The sequence below is a fragment of the Sus scrofa genome, chromosome 7 (assembly GCF_054392235.1).
Source record: "Sus scrofa isolate SSC_HxYL_T2T_F1_AM1 chromosome 7, Sscrofa_HxYL_maternal_Yorkshire_Landrace_v2.0, whole genome shotgun sequence".
Lineage (NCBI taxonomy): Eukaryota > Metazoa > Chordata > Mammalia > Artiodactyla > Suidae > Sus > Sus scrofa.
Window position 1 is genome coordinate 55155055 of NC_139389.1, and position 19430 is coordinate 55174484.

At 43.9% G+C, this 19430-nt stretch overlaps 1 protein-coding gene across 5 annotated transcripts; it reads right to left on the reverse strand.

The window, feature by feature from the left end:
• Positions 1 to 1365: 1365 nt before the first annotated feature.
• On the reverse strand, positions 1366 to 18445 carry LOC100526118 (glutathione S-transferase A1). Of its 5 annotated transcripts, XM_084968344.1 has the most exons (8): positions 18403 to 18445; positions 17869 to 18025; positions 11279 to 11392; positions 8484 to 8535; positions 7516 to 7648; positions 4968 to 5109; positions 2614 to 2745; positions 1366 to 1769 (listed from the first exon to the last, which is right to left on the reverse strand). In XM_084968344.1, the coding sequence occupies exons 2-8, from the start codon at positions 17896 to 17898 to the stop codon at positions 1644 to 1646; spliced, it is 729 nt and encodes a 242-aa protein (XP_084824470.1). In that variant the 5' UTR covers positions 17899 to 18025; positions 18403 to 18445; the 3' UTR covers positions 1366 to 1643. The 5 variants fall into 5 exon arrangements, with proteins under 5 accessions (XP_084824470.1, XP_003128840.2, XP_084824471.1 ...); XM_003128792.5 differs by lacking the exon at positions 17869 to 18025; XM_084968345.1 differs by lacking the exon at positions 11279 to 11392.
• Between the last annotated feature and the right edge of the window lie 985 nt (positions 18446 to 19430).

Here is a 19430-nt window from a genome sequence, read left to right on the forward strand (position 1 = left end):
TAGAGACCAGACCAGAGGGAATGAAGCTGCAACCAGGGAGGCAGAGATGCTCCCTCCAAGAGGGGGAGCCCCTGTGACTCCAAAGGCCAGATTTCCTGGAGGGTGTTCACTGAAGGCCCCAGATGTGCCTAAGCCAGCATCACTCCTGCTCCAGGCTCTCTGGCTCAGTGAGAGGCCAGGGGAAATGACGTCATATCTCTGCATTCCTCTAGAATCAATCACACGTGTGGTCTCTGTCACGGGGACCAGGTCTGGGGCCTGGGGTGAACTGCAGGTGAGGCCCCCACGGAGCATGTGCAGCAGCTCTGCCCTGATGACCTGGTGGCCACGACATGGTGGCCTGAGCGCACAGCTGGGTCTGTTGGATTCTCCTTATTTCCCACCTCCTACAACAGCAGAGAGCCCACAGTAGGCATAGCAGCTGTTCAAAAATGCATAAGGAAAAACATTTTTATTTCAGAAGAAAAATGGATCTTAAAGAGATAAAGAAAGTATCTTTCTGCCATGGCCCAGTGATAAAAGAAATTTTCACCTATTCAGATATTGGGAAGTCATTCTGGCTTGTAGAAGAGTTAACTCTAATTTTATGCTAATTAATATACCCTGTTTCACCCTATGAAACATACTTTGTTCATCTTCTTTAATTATCCCAGAGAAGGGCACATTGACCAGAAGTCAAGAATTTCCATGTTAAAAATAAAGATTAAGGAATTCCCCTAGTGGCTCAGCAGAAAGGAATCCAACTAGTAAACTTGAGGTTGCTGGTTCGATCCCTGGCCTCGCTCAGTGGGTAAAGAATTCGATGTTGCAGTGAGCTGTGGTGTAGGTCACAGATGCGGCTGCAAACCCATGTTGCTGTGGCTGTGGTGTAGGCCGGCAGCCGAAGCTCCAATTCGACACTTAGCCTGGGAACCTCCATATGCCAAGGGTGAGGCCCTAAAAAGCAAAAAAAAAAAAAAAAAAAAAAAAAAAGATGAAATGCCTCTTTTCCTGGGTCACCAATTCTGGTCTTCCTGTGAGAAGACTCACTGTGTACGTGCTGATCTGTGTGTGTGTGTGTTTTACCTTAAGGAAATGAATCCCTGACTTGTTCTTTATGCTGACAAGATATAAAACTACTGGAAAACATACTTTTCTGGGAGAGCTCCTCTGAGTAATCTGGGAAGCAGACTTCTGGGCTAGTCCTCAGTTTGGCTCAAATAAAATTCTTTTCTATTTGTACTTCTGATTGTTTATTCATTATTTTCATTGACAGCAGAAAGGCAAAAGCTACAATTGTCAGATTTGAATTTCTACACCTAATTCTTTGACAGGCTTATGACAGGTGTTATGTGATAATTCCCAGAAAAGATCATGAGGCCTACATAATCAACATTTCCATTTATTACTTAATTTTTAATTCCAAAAAGAGAGACAGGCTAGAAGGAGATGGAAAATCTGATTTTTTAAAAATTTGATTCCAATGAAAAGGAGTAAATTGTAACTAAATCTGCTCCTAGGAGTTTTACTATTCAATGACCATGGAAACTTCAAAATAGTTTCTTGGTCCCACAACACCCAGGATCAACATTTAGGTAAAACACTTCATTGTCAGAAAATTTCAGAAGATGGGTCCTGTGTAAACCAGAGTGGCTCTGCCTGCTTTATTTAAACTTGAAAATCCTCCTTGCTTTTTCTAAACTTTCCTCATCAGTGGGAGGCTTCCTCTGGCTGCCAGGCTGCAGAAACTTCTTCACCGTGGGGAGGTTGCTGACTCTGGTTTTCAGGGCCTGCAATGCACAAGAGCACAGCTCACAGTGCAGCCCAGGACCAGCCTGTCACTGGCACAAGCCAGGGACACGGAGGCTTCCCCCAAGACCAGGACCAGCCGAAGCCCCTCCCTCAGCACCAGGAGGAGGCTGGACACAGACACCCACGGAGACACGAGGGTGACAGCGCTGTAGCGTTCTCCCCCAGAGACGTCTAGGGTCACACTGCATTCAGCTCACGTCTCCCCATCTTCCTCCCACACAGACACCCTGCAGAGTCACTGTCTCGTGCAGGACCAGGAAGAGTCCTGGGTCCCAGACGTCAACCGGGAACGGCCCCCAGATCTCAAGACAGAAGAGAGAGGGCAATTAATTGGGCTGGAACTCAAGACAGAAATCAGAAAAGGTGAAGCACAGGCCTGTCCAAACCACTGTGCGCTCAGAGAGAGGGAGACGGGGAGAGAGAAGCCAGCGTGGGAGACAAGGAACAGGAGCTGAGGGAGGAACTGGATGGCGGGAGACGCTCAGACAGACGCAGGTGGGAAAGAGGAGGACGCCCCTGGGCTAAAGGGCAGCAAAGAGGAATGAGGACAGAGAGTGTCACGGACCAGGGGCCAGGGGACACCCAGCCCTGGCCTCTCTCCTTGTAAGAGGCGAGTCCCCCTCCCGAGGGCAGCCTCGACCCCCAATGTCCTGGGTGTGACCAGATCTTTCCAGGCCCCAGACCAGGGCCTCAGAGCTGAGGTTGGAGACCTGGGGGCAGGAGGCCTGCACAGTGATGGGGACCCTGCCATGGGAGCCCCAGAGTCCAGACAGCAGATCCCAGGGGGGAGGAGGGGGCCAGCCCCAGGCTGACAGAGCTCACCTTCAGCAGAGGGAAGTTGGCCAGCAGGCTGGGGTCCAGCTCTTCCACGTAGTAGAGAAGTTCAACCAGCTGGATGTCAGCCCTGCTCAGCTTGTTGCCCACAAGGTAGTCTTGTCCATGGCTCTTCAACACCTGGCGGAGGGAGGGGTCAGCCCAGGAGCACAGGCCTGGGAGCACAGGCTGGGCGCTGCTCCTGTCCCACCACCCCCCAGCCCAGGTCCCCTCTGCCCTCACTGGGCAGGCGTGGACCCTCACACCTTCTGCTCTCCCCCGATTCCCTGACAGGGTCCTGGGGGGTTCCTGCTGTCCCCTCCTCAGTCCTCAGGGGAGCCAGGCCACCATTTCCTTCTGCCCCCTGGCTCCCTGTGGCTGCCTTCCTTGCTTCTTCCTCGGGGTCCAGGGCTCAGCCCCCTCTGCACTGGGTTCTGTTGTCCCCACACCCTGGAGTGTGCAGCCCCGAGCTTCATGACCTGGTCCTTCATCTCTGTTTGTCTCAGATTCTGTCTCCCTCCCTTGGGCAGTGACTTCAACTTCTTGACAATCTCCTACAACCCTGAGTACACTGCTGCTGAGTCTACATTTCTTCTCTCCCTTAGTCTGCTTCCTTATTTTCTGGTCTATCTCTCTAGGATCCGAAATAAACCGGGGTCAACTCGAACCCCCATCTCCCTGACTCTTAACTTGCACTGCATTATGATCTGCATGCTGTAATGTCTGGTAGCAAACTGCACTGATGACTGGTCTCACTTTGTAATATAGCCAAAAATACTATGTTTGATTGACAGATGCGGGCTGGAGAGATAGAGACACATGATAAAGCAAACCAAAGCTTAATTTTTGTATGCACGTGGTAGGTTCAAATGTGTTCATTATCTGTGTCATTAAACTTTCCTGCGTATATGAATTTTTTCATAAGAAAATATTGGGAAAATACCTAATATTTATTAAAATATTCCAGCAATATGGAAATCATAAAGTACAAAGAGAGCAAGCCACATATAGCACTATCAACTAAAAATAATAACATTTTGGAAAGTATGTTTTCAGATTCCATACATATAGAAGGACAGATAATTATTTGGGAAAGAATATAAATACATCGAAATAGATTTTGTAACATACACTTTCTATTTATGTTATCGTGAGCTTTTTGTTTTTAAAGTGCAGATGTACTCAAACTACAGGGACTGAAGAGCTTGTCATCATGTGAATGTACCTTGAACACTCAGCACCACAAGGGCTAGGAAGGTGTGTTTTCTGATTACCATTAAAATCTTCCCTCCTTGACTATGCCTGGATCTGCAAGCCATGAATTAACATTTGCTGAATGAATGAAAGAGGGATCCTATGTTTCGTAAAGATGAGGGTGTTGGTGTTAATCTTTTTGTTTACATGTGAGCCTCCTGTGTGTCTTACCATCTTTTTTCAGTTCCTGAATTGTGTTTAGCATGATCTCAGGTAGTTTTGATCTTGAAATAGTCTCCTCTTGCCTTCGAGGGATACATTAACTAAGGTATATATTATGTACAATGATGGATCTTTGTTTTTGTATGACTGTCCTCAAAAGTCTGAGAGCCATATCCCCCAAATTTGTGGATTATTTTTTCATCTATCTCTTCCTCTCCACCCCCTGCCCCCATCTTGGAATACACCTTATCCATCCCTGAAATGCTACCACATTCTCCTGACAGGCACCCAGTCTCATGTCTCCCTACACACGGTACCAGAATATTTTCTGATGTGTTGCATTCATTGTGCTCCTCTTGGATGAAAAGCCCTTGCGCTGTGTTGTGCCAGATACCTCTTCTCCAGGCTCCAGGTGGCTCTCAGAGCTTCCACATTGCAAGCTCTAAGTGTAGCCATGACATTCCATTCAATGCAGAATTATAGACTGGGCCCCAGTAAACTGAAATTTTGCTCAAAAATTATTACTTGGGTAAAATTGGTACCTCAACACTTCCTCATAGTTGATTTTTATAAAATGCCCTGAGATGTAGGGTGGTGCATGAGTATTCAGGAAGGCTCATAGAGGTCAAGGTCAATGCCCCAGGAATGCCAGGCACTATTTTTCTTTGTCCTCTAATCTCAGTGTCAAAAATGCTGAACAGTCTGCTTACTTTTCAAATGCACATTGGTAACAATTTGTTGTACTCTCTTTGATCTGGGACATCTTGACATTTATTTGATCAAGTAAAACTGGTATAAATCTTCCTCATAGTTGATTTTTATAAAATGTCCTGAGACCCAGGGTGGGACATGAGTATTCCAGAAGGCTCACAGAGGTGAAGGTTGATGCCCCAGGAATGCCAGGCATTCCTCATCTCAGTGCCCAAAACACTGAACAGTCCACTTACTTTTTCAAATGCAGGAAGATAACGGTTGCTTACTCTTTCTTTGATCAAGGCCATCTTAGCATCTTTTTCATCAGGTGGGCATATTGGCAAAAGCATGATCATTTCACCTATATCTGCTATACCTTCTGTGTACATATCAACTCTGTAAGGCAAAATGACCAGACTGTCAAATGTCTCCTGCCTTAGATTTTAAAGTTTAAGAGTGGATGAGAATTGGGCACCGCATCAGGAGGTGATAAAGTAATTCACCTCCATTAGATGCATTGCTAATGTGCCAGTCATTCAGCTATGGTTTTTATTAATTTTAGCATTTCATTCTGAAACAAGCTCTCAAGGTAGATATGTTATCTAATATGTTTGTTACACACATGAGCAAATATAGGGACTGAGCATATTGGTGACCTGTCCAGAGTTACAGGCATGAGAAATGGGCAGATGCAGGTAACCAGAGACCCCACGTAAGGTTTGCCATCTCTGCCTCATTGTGTTCTCTGCCCACCTAGTGTAATGCATTAGTACTACCTCAGTCATGTGCAGAGAGAGTCCTGGAGCCATGGTCCCAGGCCTGTCCCTCCCTCTCTCCCATTCTGTGACACCACCAGGCCATTTAGATGCCTGACACCAGTGCTTCCTCCTGTTATTTCCCATAGAACATAAGTGCACTGCCCTCTCCATGGACAGATGCTGCCCTGATTTCTATTTCCCAAAACTCCACCCAAAATATCCCTTGAAATAGTGCAATTCTCATACAGTTTCAATAGTGCATATTCTAGTGATGTTTTGGTTTTGTTTCAAACAGAGCTTCCTATAAGAGTATTTTTTAGGTAAAAACTGTATTGAAATATATTCACACAGCATAATTTTCATCCTTAAAGGGCCTGTTGGGTAGTTTATAGTATGTGCTGACACCATCACCACATTCTAATTCCAGAGCATTTTTATCACCCAAAAGGACATCCAGTACCCTTGACAGTCACTTCCCATTTCCTCCCCACTCCAGCCCCAGGCAACCACTCAACTCCTTTCTGTTTCTACTCTCTGAACAGCTGGACATTACATACATTTCGAGTCACACAATATGTGGCCTTTTGTGTCTGGTTTCTTTCATTTGTATTTTTCAAAGTCCATCCACATTGTCTCATGCATCAATGTTTTACTCCCCTTCATAACTGAAAACACTCCCTGGTATGGATCTATCACCCTTTGTCTATTCATTCCTCAGTTGTACATCTTATTTGTTTCAATTTTTTGAGTATTATGAATAACACTGCCATGAACTCACGTGTACAAGTCTTAGTGTGGATGTATTTTTAATTCTCTTGGGTATAGGCCTAGAAGTGGTATTGCTCAGTCATACAGTAATTCTCTGTTTAACTTTTGGAGTGATTGTCAACAGTTCCTTACATGATTTTAATTTCGATCAGGTGGTCTCATCACAGCAGATTGAGAGGATTTTCCCCCTGATGTGCTTGCACCGAATGAATCTGGCTGCTTCAGACTTAAGTTAAAATGTTCCCGATGACATTGGCATATCGAGGACCAGCCTTTGTTCATCCTGTCAAGGGGCCAGTCCATATACAGGGCTGACAATTAGGCTCCTGCTTATCATTCTAAAATTTCTGGAACTTAAGAATCAACTCCTTTAGAATCTTCCTTCTCAGGGCTTATCCTCTAGACATGCAGATGCTTTGTCCCATGTCTCCTGCAGTTGACAGGAGTCTAGCTCTAAAGGGCCTGAGCCCCCAGAGTCATGGTTCCACCATCCTCCCAGCTTCATAGTTAAATCAGTGTTTGGAAATCTTGTCACTGTGCTGCATCCATGGACCACATCCTCTTACACAAGCACTTGATTCCACTCCAAGTTTACTCTTCCCTCGTCCTCACGTAAGAAGGAAGGACAAATCTGAGTCCATGTTAGCTGTTTCTTTCACTTTAACCTTTGTGCTGTGTTGCCTGTGCTTAGTCATGCTGGCTCTGCACCTTTTGTAAAAGAATATTGCCTATAGCCCAAAATGGACAGGACTGTCCATTATCAAGGCTCTAACCTTAAAGATATAACGCTTTTCCTTTCATATAGAGATAGAACGTTGTAGAACCGAGAGTAACACTTGTCCTGTTGGAGGTTTACAGGAACATCCTGACCTCATGTACATGGACAGCTGCAAGAAAAAGGATTCGTACACCAGGAAGTCGGCAACAATTAACCACATCCCTCCCTCACCTAGCCTTTAAACATGCTTTGCTGAAACCCTTCCGAGGAGTTCGAGGTTTGGGGGCATAAGCCACTCCTCTCTTTGCATGGTTCTGCAATAAAACTTTCTCTGCCCCAAACGCCACTGTTTTGGTTTGTTTGGCCTCACTGTGCATCAGGCACATGAACTTGTATTTGGTAACACTCACAGGTCTCTGTAGCACTGGACCTCGGTCCTGCCCATCAAGGCCTGTATTGCTATTGTCACGATCCTCGTGAGCATATCCTGCTCACTCAGGGAAGGACCTAGGCTTTTCCTATTAATCACTGATGAAAGAACAGAAAAAAATACCGTACGCAGCTCTCTCTTTTATGTCTTTCCCACAGAGATCATATTTGGTAGCGATATAGTTGAGAATGGCTCTGGTCTGGACCAACTTCATGCCATCAATTTCAATCATTGGCACTTGCTGGAACATCAAACTCCCATCTTTTGAAAGAAGAAAATAAGTAGAGTGAAATGTTTGATCAGTCTAAAGGTTTATTGAAATGACTGAAGATATAAAAGGAAACACTAACATGACCTGGTACATTTAAGCAGGATGGCATTTTGTTTTTAGCTTCCTACGGTCCTTTTTCCCCTACCAGTCAGCATTTTACTTCTCAACCTAGTATTTAATTTATCTTTTTATTTCCCATTCAGAGACATAGGAGATCCCTTGTATTTTGTGTTGGCCTGTATTCACGGATATTTTAGAAATAAGTTGGAAGAGCCTACAGTAGGGCTGCCAACTGGTTGCCATTCCAAATGGGAAGTTCCAAAGTAAGTCTCACACCAGGTAAGGTAGATTTTGAGAGAGATTTCCATGTGGGAGTCCCTTTTCCTGCTCACCAGCTCTACAATATTTCTACAATGTTTCTTTGTCCAGCCCTCTAAGAGAAAAGGGCTCCTGGCAACTGCTGGGACTGTTTCTCTCCTCTTTGCTCTAATGCATGTGTTTTTGTGTCCTTGGATGTGAGGGCCATGTGGCAACCTGACTCGTACAGTCACTCATGTGCAGAAAGGCAGAGAGAGCAAAGAGAGGGTACTCACAGGGCACCAGGGCCAGTTCCTTTAGCAAATACTCAAGAGTTCCAGCCCTTCCTAGTCCTAAGTTATGAGACCTCATCAAGGATCCCCACCCCCCACCTGTTACCACATTTCTCCCTTTCCTCTCCACTAACTCCACTCCCGCTACACATAGACAAGGCATGGCTGGTGTTCAGACCTAAACATATGACTCTTACAATATGCTCATCAGAGGAATTTAGTTGTGTGGTCTTACCATTTCTTAACTTTTCCAAATCTTCTAGAGTATCTACAAATTTCTCTTCGAACTGGAAAACAGAAACAGTCGATAAGTTCTTGTCACTGCATTCCGCAGCATTCCTGAACTTGAATGGCCCCTGTCTGGTACAGACTATGAAGAAGGTAAGATTTCAGAGTTTATTAGGGTGCACAGAGGACAGTGATCATGGCCATCTGGAAATTTAGATTAGAGCCACCAAGATAAAGCATGGGTTACAGCACATAATTGCTCATTTTTCCGGTTCAACTCACCTCTGCCCTGTCTCTCCCTCTGTCAATCGTAAGGTGGTGATTAGGGAGGGGGATGTCATTGGAGGGAAGGGGCTGGGAAGTTCCTCTAGTTCTGGAGCTTTAACATCTCCAGAAAATCTTTGCCTCCCTCTGAGATCAGCATAGGGTGTTGGGTGTCCTCCAGCATGGGGGATCCATGATGCCAGTGATCCCCAAATGCTGCCACTAGGGGATTCTTTTGCATGTTACCTCTTTCCATTCAGTTTATATTTGAAAAAGTGGTTTTGATGGTGCAGAGTTTTAGGAATTGGGGGTTTCTACTAAGATACCGTGGAACAGTTCATTGTGAATCTACGTGATCCCATAGGGTGAAACTATGCAGATAATTAGGTTGGTGAGCAACAGTTTATAAAGCGCCCAGGTCAAGACAACATAAGGGTGGCTGGTGGGATGTTGCTGGTGAGGCTGGCAGAGAAGGTTGGGGTTGTGAGGCTCAGTCTCTGGGCCCAGAGCAGCCAGAATCCTGACCAAGGGCCTCTGGCCAGCCTGCCCCCCAACCCCACCTCAGTCAGGCTGGCCTGGGGGAGGAGCCTGGATGCTCTCAGCATCTGCCCTGCTTCAGCCTCCTGTGCTGAGCTCCTCCTGCCCAGGGCCTCTGGACGCATCCTTGAACCTCCGAGCTGGACCACAGCAAAAACTGGTGGTTGTTGATTTATGGAAGGAAAACAGCCTGGATGGCACAATTTGATTTTCTGTGTACTTGTTTTTCACGAACTTGAGAAAGGACCAGGCTAATGTCCAATGTACACATGAAGCGACTTAGGAAGTATAATCCTGAGGCTTAAATAAACATGTGTTAGGAGTCTAAGGAAGCACACCAGTGGGTCCCCCCACAGGACACCACGTTACATGACATGCTCCTTTACTGTTCTCCTCTGAGGGATCACATCTCTGGAGACCGTCCATGACCCCTTCCCTAGAGACCCTCACAGAGTTGCTGGGCCTTCTAATCTGGCCTGAGAAGTACTTTCCTCAGTGACACCTCTAGAGGTAGCACTCAGCAGAGCCCCACAGAAATCTACCCATTTGCTGCTGGGAATGTGGCAGTGTGAAATACTTAGCTGGTCTCCATTTGCTCCTACCCTTCCTTTGAATCACATATTTACTGGTCTGCCTCCTCACCAGAGTGTAAGCTGTCTGAGGGCAGGGACTGTGTCTGTCCTGTACATTTGTGAATCTCTAAGACCTGACACTTAAAGGTGCCCAAGAAAATCATTGTTCCTTGGATAGAGTAAAACTTTAACAGGTAGCTTGTTACATTTGTCTCATCCCCATGTTTGTGATTATATCTATTTTTAAACTACACTTGTTTTCTAATAATATATATTTATCCTTTTATTGTGGACATTTCTAGCCTGTATAAAAGTAAAAGTACAGTGGAGTTCCCGTCGTGGTGCAGTGATTAACGAACCCGACTAGGAACCGTGAGGTTGCAGGTTCGATCCCTGGCCTTGCTCAGTGGGTTAAGGATCTGACGTTGCCATGAGCTGTGGTGTAGGTTGCAGATGTGGCTCAGATCCCGTGTTGATGTGGCTCTAGTGTAGGCCAGTGGCTATAGCTCCAATTCGACCCCTAGCCTGGGAACCTCCATGTGCCACAGGAAGCGGCCCTTGAAAAGGCAAAAAGACAAAAAAAAAAAAAGTAAAAGTACAGTGATTCTCACATCCTTCATCTACCTTCAATAATTATCAACTCAAGCCAATCTTGTGTCATCTATATGCCTACTCATCTTCCCTTTCTTTTAAAGATAGACATAGATTCTAGACATGATATTATTTCATCCTTATATACTTCATGCACATTTCTATAACATAAGAACTATTTTAATGTAACCACAACATAAACCTAACATCACACCTAAAAATTAATAATAATTCAATATCTGATATTCAATCCCCATCAAGTTTCTGCTTTTTTATGTCATAAATAATATTTACAGTTTGTCAAAATCAAATCTAAATAACATCCCTGCTATTTGATTGATTGATGTTTCTTTTGTTTCCTTTAAAAAAAATTTTTTGTAGGAGTTTCCTTGTGGCACAGCAGATTAAGGATCCAGCGTTGTCACTGCAGTGGCTTGGGTAGCTGGTGCAGCCAAAAAAATAGCTTTAAATTTTTTTTTTTAATTTTTTGGTCACACCCAAAGCATGTGGAAGTTTCTGGGCTAGAGATTGAATAGCAACTTGAGCCACAGCAGTGACAATACCAGATCTTTAACCTGGTGAGCCACCAGGAAACTCCTGTTTCCTTTAAAATTAAAAAAAAATTAAAAAAACTGTTTATGTGCTCTTCCATGGGCAGGATTATTTAAATGTTTATTTGGTCAAATCAGTCCATTTCTTTCTTAATGTGCAGTTATTTTTATTTACTGCAGAACCATTCATTCCCAGGTCCCTTAGGTGTGGAAATCTAGCTTATGTGACAAAAGTGCTTTGATAGTCAATTTAGATCCAAGTCAAGAGGACTTATCTCAGGACCTACCTCCACTCCAGCTGAAGCCAGAAGCCACCGGATAACCTCTGCCCTGCCTCGTCCATCGAAGTAGTGAAGCTTGGGCTTCCCCGCCATGATAGCAGTTTCTTGGTTTCTATGAGCCTGGATGAATCAGACCACAGAAGCCAACAGCATTATGTAACCTACATTCCAACAGTAGGAGTAGTATCTGCCTCCTTCAGGGTGAGATTAAAGGTGAGAGCACATGTGGGTCTTCTTTGGCCCAAATTCTCACGCATCAATGGCCATCATCGAGTCTCAGGTTGTCATCGGTCCTCATTCTGAGGACATAAAGAGAGTGGCCTGGGTCCTACACAACTGCCACCCAGGGTCTGTGAGGGGCTTTGAAATCAGGAAACTTTGTTACGGAGGAGCTGGGAACAGAGTCTTCTGCTCATTGGCTGTCATACTGCGCTTGGGCTGAATCCTGTCCTGACTCTCCCCCAACCCTTCTAAATTCTCTCCATAGAAGAGGAAGGTCATTCCATTTTTTTCTATTGGAATTGCATATTTTCTCACTGCTGAGTGAATTTTCTTTTACAGTCTAAAAAAGAGATGTTAGTATATTCAGAGTATATAGAAAGGAATTAACATACAGTTTAGTGTCTACCACTTAATGAGCATTTTCTCATTCTTATTTATTATTTGCCTTTTTGCCTTTTCTAGGGCTGTTCCCAAGGCATATAGGGGTTCCCAGGCTAGGGGTCGAATTGGAGCTGTAGCCACCGGCCTACACCACAGCCACAGCAACGCGGGATCCGAGCCGCGTCTGCGACCTACACCATAGTTCACGGCAACGCCGGATCCTCAACCCACTGAGCAAGGCCAGAGATTGAACCCACAACCTCACGGTTCCTAGTCGGATTCGTTAACCACTGAGCCACGACAGGAACTCCCACAATTTTCTCATTCTTATCCTAATTTCATCTTCATAAAAATTCTGTGAGGTAGATTCTGTCATTATTCTAAGGTTACAGTGGGGGATTTTGATGTCTTTAGAGGTTAAGCAACTAGCCTAAAATAAGTGGTGAACCTGTTCAAATGCATTTTTATCTGATAACAATGTCTTGGAAATTTTCTGTGCCAGTGTTTGCCAACCATGGGTTTGTGGCCTATTAGTGGATTGTGAAAGCAACACAAGCATGTTTCAACTGCAGTATAATACTAAATATCAGGATATATCACATGTAGTAAAGGTAAGTATTTAGTGGGTAAAATTTTCATTTTTGTTACATTTATGTTGTGTGTGAGTGTCTGTAACAGAGAAGAATAAACGCTGGCCCCAGATTGGATCTATTCCTTTATCTCTAACTCTTGTGCTCTGTTGCCTGTGCTTAGTCACGCTGCCTCTGCACCTTTTGTAAAAGAATGTTGCTTAGAGCCTGAAACACACAGGATAGGCTATTTTCAAGGCTCTGACCTTTAAAGGCATAATGCTTTTCTTTCCTATAGAGATAAAAATTTGCAGAACAGAGAATAACATTTGTCTTCTTGGAAAGTTATAGGAACATGGTGACCAGATCTACATGGACAGCTGCAAACAAGAAGAATTATCACAACCCCTTGGAGATCTGGCTGGTACCAAGAAGTTTGTAACAACCAGACTTCTCCTTTTCGTATAAAACATGCAACAACATGTCTTCTCCTTTTAGTATAAAAGAAGCCTGAATTCTAACTCAGGTAAGATGGTTCTCTGGGACATTAGTCCACCATCTTCTCAGTCTGCTGGCTTTCCCAATAAACTCACTATTCCTTGGCCCATCACCTTGTCCCTTGACTCACTGGCTTATTGATGAGTGAGCAGTGCAAGCTTGGACTCAGTAACGTGTCCATATGTGACTGTATGGGTCTGGGTTGTTGTAAACTGGAAGAAGTATATCTGATGGGGACCCACCCCAAAGAAGTCTAACAGGTTTTGTTCTATTCGAAGGTGTCTCTGCACTAGTGACATTTGGGGCTGGGTAGTTCCGTAATGTGGGAGGTGATCCTATGAGATGGAGAATGTTTGCTTAGTACTATCCTGAACCTTTATCCACTGGATGCTGGTAGCATAGTGTCCCTATCCCCGTCATGGCTGGGCAAGTTCAGTGGTGGTCTTGGGCAAATTAAATCAGTGATGTGAGTATGAAAGCATGGAAATCATTAGGAAGAAAGAATTCAACTGCCTAAACTCAGGGAGGGTTTCTTAATGTGCAGTTATTTTTATTGCAAATAAATAAATAAATAAATTCCAGTCCCATTTTTTAGCTATCAGCCCCCAGGTCTGAATTTTTCTTTTTAATTTTTGTAAGTTTTTGTGGTTGTTGAATTTGTAGCACAAAAGACCTTGCACAATAGTTATAGGTCAAAAAGGACATGAGGCACTGAACCAGTAACCTATAACATACAAGGCCTCTAAAGTAGAAAGAAAATGATACACCAAGAACACCAAACTTGTTTTGCATAGTACCAGAAAGCAGCAGATTTGGAAACAACTTGCTGACAGCTTCTCCAGCTGAGCATTGCCCACTCACATTGAGGGACTGGGATAACTGATGGTGAACTCCAGAGGTCACAACCAGAAAATCCTCCTGGCCTATGCAGAAAACTTTTGAAACTGACATTGAAACTTACACTTTCTTTCTACCAATCATTTCCGAGCCCCTCCTCTTCTTTGATCCCTACTTCAAAGATAAATACCACACCCAGAAGGGATGTGGGATACTAGTCAGGTTCATTACTGCTGAGTCAGGAAGGGAACTCAGACTAGTATCCATGAGGGCGAGGGTTCAATCCCTGGCCTCATTCAGTACGTTAAGGATCCGGCATTGCTGTAGCTGTGGTGTAGGCCAGCAGCTCCTGTTCTGATTTGACCCCTGGCCTGAGAACTTCCATATGCCATGAGTGAGGCCCTAAAAAGCAAAAAAAAAAAAAAAAAAAAAAAGATAGCAGCCTGATATGGTCCCTGCCTTAATAGGTTTAAATCTAATCAGAAGAACAGGTTTGTCAACAACCTCCATTGTGCAAAGGGCACAGAAGTGACTTCACTTTAATTGGTTCCAGGCCAAGAATCATTCTCTTAGCCAAGCAAATCAGATCAAGGGGAGGGGCTGCAAGCAGAGAAAGCAAGAGTACTGCCCATCCCCCAAGGTTGGGGTTGGTCCCCCCTCAAGGGCAGCAACATCCAAGCTGTGACTTTTCCATCTCTCTGAGGTCTGACCCCTCTACCCCCACATTAAAGGGTGCTCTTTGTGTTTGTCCAACACCTTTTCACAGCATATCATAAAGTGCTTGTTCATCATTACTATTTCTTTTTTAAAAAACCTTTTAAAAAAATTTTTTAACACATTTATTTATTTTTGTCTCTGAGGTACACCACAGCTCACAGCAACGCTGGAACCTTAACCCACTGAGTGAGGCCAGGGATTGAACCTGCGTCCTCACAGATGCTAGTCAGGTTCCTTAACCACTGAGCCACAACAGGAACTCCCAAAAATGTTTTATTTTTTATTAAAGTATAGATGATTTACAATGGTACCACCTCACATGGGTCAGAATGGCCATCTTTAATAAGTCTGTAAATAAACAAATGCTAGAGGTACTGAGGAGAAAAGGAAATCCTCCTTCACTGTTGATGGGAATGTAAATTGGTACAACCACAATGGAGAACAGTACGGAGGTTCCTCAGAAAACTAAAAATAGAACTACCATACGATCCAGCAGTCCCACTCCGGGGTGAAACTGACAGCACTTATGACTTGAACCTAGCCAGAACCCAGATTGGAACTTGAAGCCATGGGCTGAGTTTCAAACCCAGCCAGAAACCAGATTGGAACTTGAAGCCATGGGCTGAGTTTCAAACCCAGCCAGAAACCAGATTGGGATTTGAACCCATGTTTTTTTTTTTTTTAAATTAGAATCACTCACCTCATGTCTGGATTTGCTGAGGTTCATGTTCTTTGTGTCTCAACACAGAAGGAATTCATCAAGAGACAAAGGGATAGGCAAGAAATAGACTTATTAAGATAGGACACTTGTGAGATGCAAGCAGGCAGGCAAAGAAGCACTGCCCCAAGGATTAGGTGGGCTATGCTTTTATAAATCAAGGAAAGTGGAAAGTGGGAAAAGACCACCTCTTCTTCTTTCTTAGAATAGATGTCAGGTTTACATGCCTAGCCCCTCCTTCATGGCCAGTAAGAGAGTATTGGATCCTGCGAGGTCAAACTAGGACTGTCGTGGCGCTTATTCAAATCAGCAGCAGGATGGTAGCAGACACTAAACTATGTTGAATCATCTCAGGTTTCCGTACAACGAGGGTCTCCTACTTTGGAACATCATCTTTCCCCTAAGTTCCTGTCCTTGGTCCTAAGGATCACTATCTTGTTGAACTTGAATGCAGGCCTCATTTTATCTTTCACTTAATGACCTGAGGCACATCTCATGCTTTCATTTACGGTTTTATAGTTAAGCAAACCTGCTTTGTTCAGTGGCTGTCTTAAGCAATTACTAACTTATAGTGGTCTTCCAAATTTCCCTAGATTTTCTTCTCTATCTATGGTCCTCTATTGGGACTCCTACAACTACCCGTGTAACTATCCTATCCCATCCCTATCATCTGGACAAAACTATAATTCAAAAAGATACATGCACACATATATTCCTTACTATTTCAGTATCCTCTCCCATACCACCACCCCCCCCCCTTTTTGTTTTTGTCCATTCTTAGGGCATGCGGAAGTTCCTGGGGCCAAGGACTGAACCCGTGCCACAGCAGTGACCCAAGCTGGATCCTTAACATGCTGCACCACAGGAGAACTCCCTCCCATGCGCCCATTTTAATTTTTTCCTATGACTTCTATCTTGCCCTGGAAGCTTTAACACCAGTGTGACTTTTCACAGGGTTGCTGAGATTCTGAGACTTCAGAATAACCTTTGTTTTAGGAGTTCTCGTTGTGGCTCAGTGGCTAACGAGTCTGACTAAGAACCATGAGGTTGCGGGTTCGATCCCTGGCCTCGTTCAGTGGATTAAGGATCCAGCGTTGCTGTGAGCTGTGGTGTAGATTGCAGACGTGGCTTGGATTCCACCTTGTTGTGGCTCTGGTATGGGCTGGTGGCTACAGCTCTGATTAGACCCCTAGCCTGGGAATTCCATGAGCCACAGGAACGGCCCTAGAAAAAGCAAAAAGACAAAAGAAAAAAAAAAAAAAGCCTTTATTTTAGTCTTTGTAACTTGGCATTTCTTCCAGGGCACCACTGACTCTCATTATGTTGCTTCCTACTTGGTAACTTCACGTGCTGTCTAAAAACGAATTCTTTGTTCCCCTGATGTATCTAGCTCTCCCCTGAAGACTTCTTGAGTTACAGAGCTAGAAGTCAGCTAGCTCTACTCCAAGAGTTGAGGAATACACAGCGCCTCAGAGAGAGCTTGCAATTGACCAGCTAGCTAGTTACTGATAAAGTCTGGATTAGATCCTAGGCCTGCTGACATTCAGACTAGTTTCTTTCTATTATATCTATTTTATTATTGAATTTTCACAGCCCACAGAGATTACAGTTTGCATGCCCCCCACTAAGCTATGAACTCCCAGAAAGCAGAGACCCCGTCATGGTCTTTAGTACAGGACACTGTTCAAAGTTCAGGACACCTTCCGTGTGACATGGAATGGTTAGATAGCCCAAGACCCACACATTCTTTCTTTCTTTTTTTTTTTTTTTAAAAGTATTTCCATCAGAGGGCTTACCATTTTGCAATATAACAGTATAGAATAATTAAATATAAACTGGGATCATGGTCATACATTAACCAAGACTGATGATAAAATCCAGCATCATGCCCTTTAAACAGAACTATCAGAAACAATAGAACTCTCCCATGTAGTGCAAATATAATGACTATGCAAAAAAAATTGGAACCGGGCTTTGGCAGGGTAGCTCAGGAGAATATTTAACTTGGCAGATAGAAGCAATTTGCAAATTCTTTGTTGGACTGGGAACCTGACAGCTCAAAAGAAGGCCGTTGTTTTCTTGAATTTGCCTAAGAAATAAATCCAGAAGCATTTACTATCTATCCTCAAAGCCCCATGCATTTAAATTCACTTTGCAATTTAATTTTGAGTCTCCTCTCTTTCTCTCTCTCTCTTTCTTTTTTTTTTTTTTTTTTTTTTTTTTTTTTTTTTTTTTGGCTTTTTAGGGCTGCACCTGTAGCATGTGAAGGTTCCCAGGCTAGGGGTCAAATCAGAGCTACAGCTACCAGCCACAGCCACAGCCATAGCCACACAGGATCCAAGCCTTGTCTGCCACCTATACCGCAGCTCATGGCAAAGCCAGATCCTTAACCCACTGAGCAAGGCCAGGGACTGAACCCGAAACCTTATGGTTCCTAGTCAGATTCATTTCCTCTGCGCCATGACGGGAACTCCTTGAGTCTTTTCTTGGTAGGAAACACTGCCTGGGGTTTGGTCCCCAAAACCTTGAGTGTGGAGGAGGAGAACATGGACAGGAAGAGGAGGAGGGGAAGAAGAAGAGAAAGGAAAAAAGGGGAAAGCAGCATGCTACTTAGTGCTCAGTCCCAAAGTAACTCATCTGAACAACAAGCTCACATCTGTGATACCAGCTCTGGAGGTGGACATGCAGATTCTGACCCGTAGGCATTGATGACTGGTTACTGAATAGTAGATACCGGTTCAAGTGGCACGTCATCACTCAGATATAGTTTCTCATCATTGCTCATCGTTTGAGTTCCCCAAATGTACGACCCTGCCAAATTTAAGTCCAGTGTAAGTGTATGAACCACACTATGAATCACACTAACACACTATCTATGATAGAGAAAGCAATGCTGAAGGAGCTCACAGATCCCTCCCGGCACTGGCATGTTGGTTTTCTTTTCAGATAACACTCTTCGTTTTCCCATAGTATCAGATTCTCTGTCCTCATTTTCTAAAGTCTTGATGATTATTTTCCTCTAAAGACTTGTCCTTGAGGAACCAGTGAACAATAGTTAACAGTCTCCTGAGCACACCAAAAAGATACAATAAGACACAGTACCCACATAAACAACATATTTAAAAATATTTTCCTCTTGAAAGAGAGACATGAAAAAAATGCGTAACAATTCCGAGGTCACTACCAACCTAATTGAAGTCCAGCTGCCTCTCTGCTCAGCTCCTCAATGCCAGTCCTTATGTGTATGTTCTATGCTTTTATATTGCGGCAACCCTCTCCCTCCGGAGGGAGTGAGTCCAACAGGTTACAGCCTCCCACAACTTTCCAGGCACCGCAGGATTCCATTCTAGCCCACAAAGATATTGATAAATCAACAATATTTCATTTCATTTGATCCATAAATGCACTCACAGTGATTGCAGATTTATTTGGCTGCCCCAGATTTTTATAAACACCGCTTATGGAGGATTTCATAAAATTGGCTGCAAAGTTTATAGCAGGTGGAAAAATCTTGTAGGGAGAGGGGGAATGTCAGAAAGGAGGATATAGTAGAAGGAAGAGGGAGATAGCAATCTAAATTTGTAAAAAGGATTACATGATGAATATGGTTGCAGCCCCCATTCTATCCCCCATGAGAATCTGGCTAGGTTGTCCTCAATCTGGGTGCAAGGGCTCAGCTGCAGATCCTTCTCTTCTTGATTGCGCTTTGGCTTTTCTCTCTAGCCCCAGGGCCTTTGCACATACTGTTTCTTCTGCTTGGAGCACTCTGGCCTCCATGCACCCAGCCATACTGTGCTTCCTCTACCATATCACTAGTTTTCTTTTTTTAATTGAAATATAGTTGATTTACAATGTGATACTAGTGATGTGATGTTTTTATAGATTATACTCCATTTAAAGTTATTGTCATATCACTCTTTCAACCTTTTATAATTAATATCTGCTCTCCCCCTGTTGACTGTGAGCTCCTTGAGGGCGAACTGTCAAGTGCTCATGGTTGACTACAGTGCCCAGCACAAGAGAGGGACTTCATAAACATATAGAATTTATCTTTTTCTAATGGAACATTTCTACCATAATGTAGGAAGAAGTATGCAAGGGGCCTTGACATATCATCACCTTTTTAAAAATTTTAGTTTAATTTTGTTTTGGTCATGCCTGCAGCAGGTGTAAATTCCTGGGCCAGGAATCAAACCCTTGCCACAACAATGACTCA

Bases quoted from the DNA above. Each gene is read 5' to 3' on its own strand.
- LOC100526118 (XM_084968343.1), bottom strand. From the start codon at position 17,999: ATGAGCAATGATGAGAAACTATATCTGAGTGATGACGTGCCACTTGAA. The intron at 5,110-7,515 runs GTACGGTATTTT...TTTGCCTTACAG, and splicing joins GACATAAAAGAGAGAGCTGC to AGTTGATATGTACACAGAAG. The intron at 1,770-2,613 runs GTGAGCTCTGTC...TGTGCATTGCAG, and splicing joins CCAACTTCCCTCTGCTGAAG to GCCCTGAAAACCAGAGTCAG.